This window comes from Sinocyclocheilus grahami, unplaced genomic scaffold (genome assembly GCF_001515645.1).
Source record: "Sinocyclocheilus grahami isolate Dianchi unplaced genomic scaffold, SAMN03320097.WGS_v1.1 scaffold1200.1, whole genome shotgun sequence".
In the NCBI taxonomy this organism is placed as follows: domain Eukaryota; kingdom Metazoa; phylum Chordata; class Actinopteri; order Cypriniformes; family Cyprinidae; genus Sinocyclocheilus; species Sinocyclocheilus grahami.
The window spans coordinates 295,085-296,879 of NW_015506379.1; the positions used below are offsets into that span (position 1 = coordinate 295,085).

Genomic DNA, 1,795 nt, shown 5'->3' on the forward strand with positions numbered 1-1,795 from the left:
ACACACACACACACATCTGTGACCTACAGCTCATTTCACAGAGCTTCATCTGAGAGGTCACATCACCGCTGAGAGCATCTCACGGCTCGGATACGCTTCACAAACACACACTCATCAAACCCTGACTGTGTGTTTGATGCAATCAAGTTTAGTGCATTCTTATCATATTGTATCGACTTATAATCTATATAAACACGAGAAAAACTCTATTGCATATACCAGGCTTTCTGAGTTGATTAAAAGATTAAATTATAAAAATGCTAAATTAAAATAAATAATTTATAACTTTAAAAATACGTCAAAATAAAGCACTAGTTAAATAATATGAAACACAGAGGAATATGAAAAATATGAATAATATTAAATGTTTTTAAATGGCATTCAAATAATTATTTTAATTAAAACAATTATTTTATTAAGTTAATACAATTAATGAAATAAAAAGATTATATATTTTATTTAAAATAAACTAAATATATATAAAAAAACAAAAAACGAATCAAAATAAAACACTTACTAAGATGTAAAATATCATGAAAATATGCACAATATATATTTGAAATCACATTTAAATTATTTAAAATAATAAAGTAAAACACTAAAAAGATTTAATATTTTACCTGACATAGATTAAACACTTTAAAAATGATCAATATGGATTAAAAATATTAAATATTATGAAAATAGGAAAAATATGAATATAAATAAAAATAAATTAAAAATAATACAAATAAACCACTTACTAAATAAGACAATTTAAAAAAAAATATATATATTAAAATGAAAATACAAATAAAAAAACACTAACAACTTTACAATAATTTTTATATAACAAAAATAAAACACTAAAAAAGATTAAATATTTTATTTTAAATAAATTAAAATGAAAATAATTAACAAATAAAAATAAAATAAGTACTAAAAAATATTAAATATTTTATTTGGTCACCCGCATATCATGTGCTCATTACCTGACATCAGAGAACCGTGAACATACAAATGTGTTGATAAATTATTGAAATAATAACTTTGCTCAAAAACGTTTGGGAATCTGATACACACACTGAAACTGTATTTTCAGACCCAGTGTTTGGCACTGATCTGGTGTCAGTGTTTCTCTCATGTCTCACATTTCAAACACGCGCCGCTGCTCCGAAGGCCAAAGCTGAGGGTCTTTTTCTATTTTATCTGTTTTCTTTTTATTCATTATATAACTAAAAAAACCCTTGCTGTGTGCACTGCGTTAAGCTGAGACTTGTTATAGCACTTGCTTATCATTGCTCTCTTGTTGATTTTGATTGCTTCCCTTGTCCTCTTTTGTAAGTGGCTTTAATGTAAGAGTTCCCAATCAAGACAGATTTTCTGAGAGTAGGTTGATGTATTATCAGTAGAGTTCTGGCACCTTCATGGCCATGAGCTCCTGCATGAGCACGGCGTTCTCCAGGTCGAGTCTCTGCGAGTCTCCGCGGGGTTTGACGTCGCAGCTCAGCGGGTCGATGTGGACGCTCTCCAGCTCCAGCATGGTCAGCTTGACAGCCGCCCGGTCGTTCTTCAGCTGCTGCATGTAGTCCTTCAGACGCTGCTCGTCGTCTTTGGAGAAATCCGTGTCACAGCTGCTCGCCGTCGAGCTGGTGGTGCTGCAGCATCGACAACAATTCAGAAGATTTAGATTCAAAGAAAAATGTTATTAAATGTTACTCTTTTTACAATGACAATCCCAATTATCTCCATCTGCACAGAAACCCTGCTGACACACACACACACACACACACACAAACATAAACACACACACACA

The 1,795-nt window shown here is 31.6% G+C and overlaps 1 protein-coding gene across 1 annotated transcript in view; it reads right to left on the reverse strand.

Annotated features, from left to right (window-relative positions):
- LOC107567948 (colorectal mutant cancer protein-like) overlaps positions 1-1,795 on the reverse strand; it is a gene marked incomplete at its 5' end in the record, with an annotated part of 19,795 nt that overhangs the window by 7,978 nt on the left and 10,022 nt on the right. The window contains one exon of the mRNA XM_016253757.1: positions 1,403-1,637. Within this exon, the coding sequence (XP_016109243.1) occupies positions 1,403-1,637 (235 nt within the window). The remainder of the gene's footprint in view (positions 1-1,402; positions 1,638-1,795) is intronic.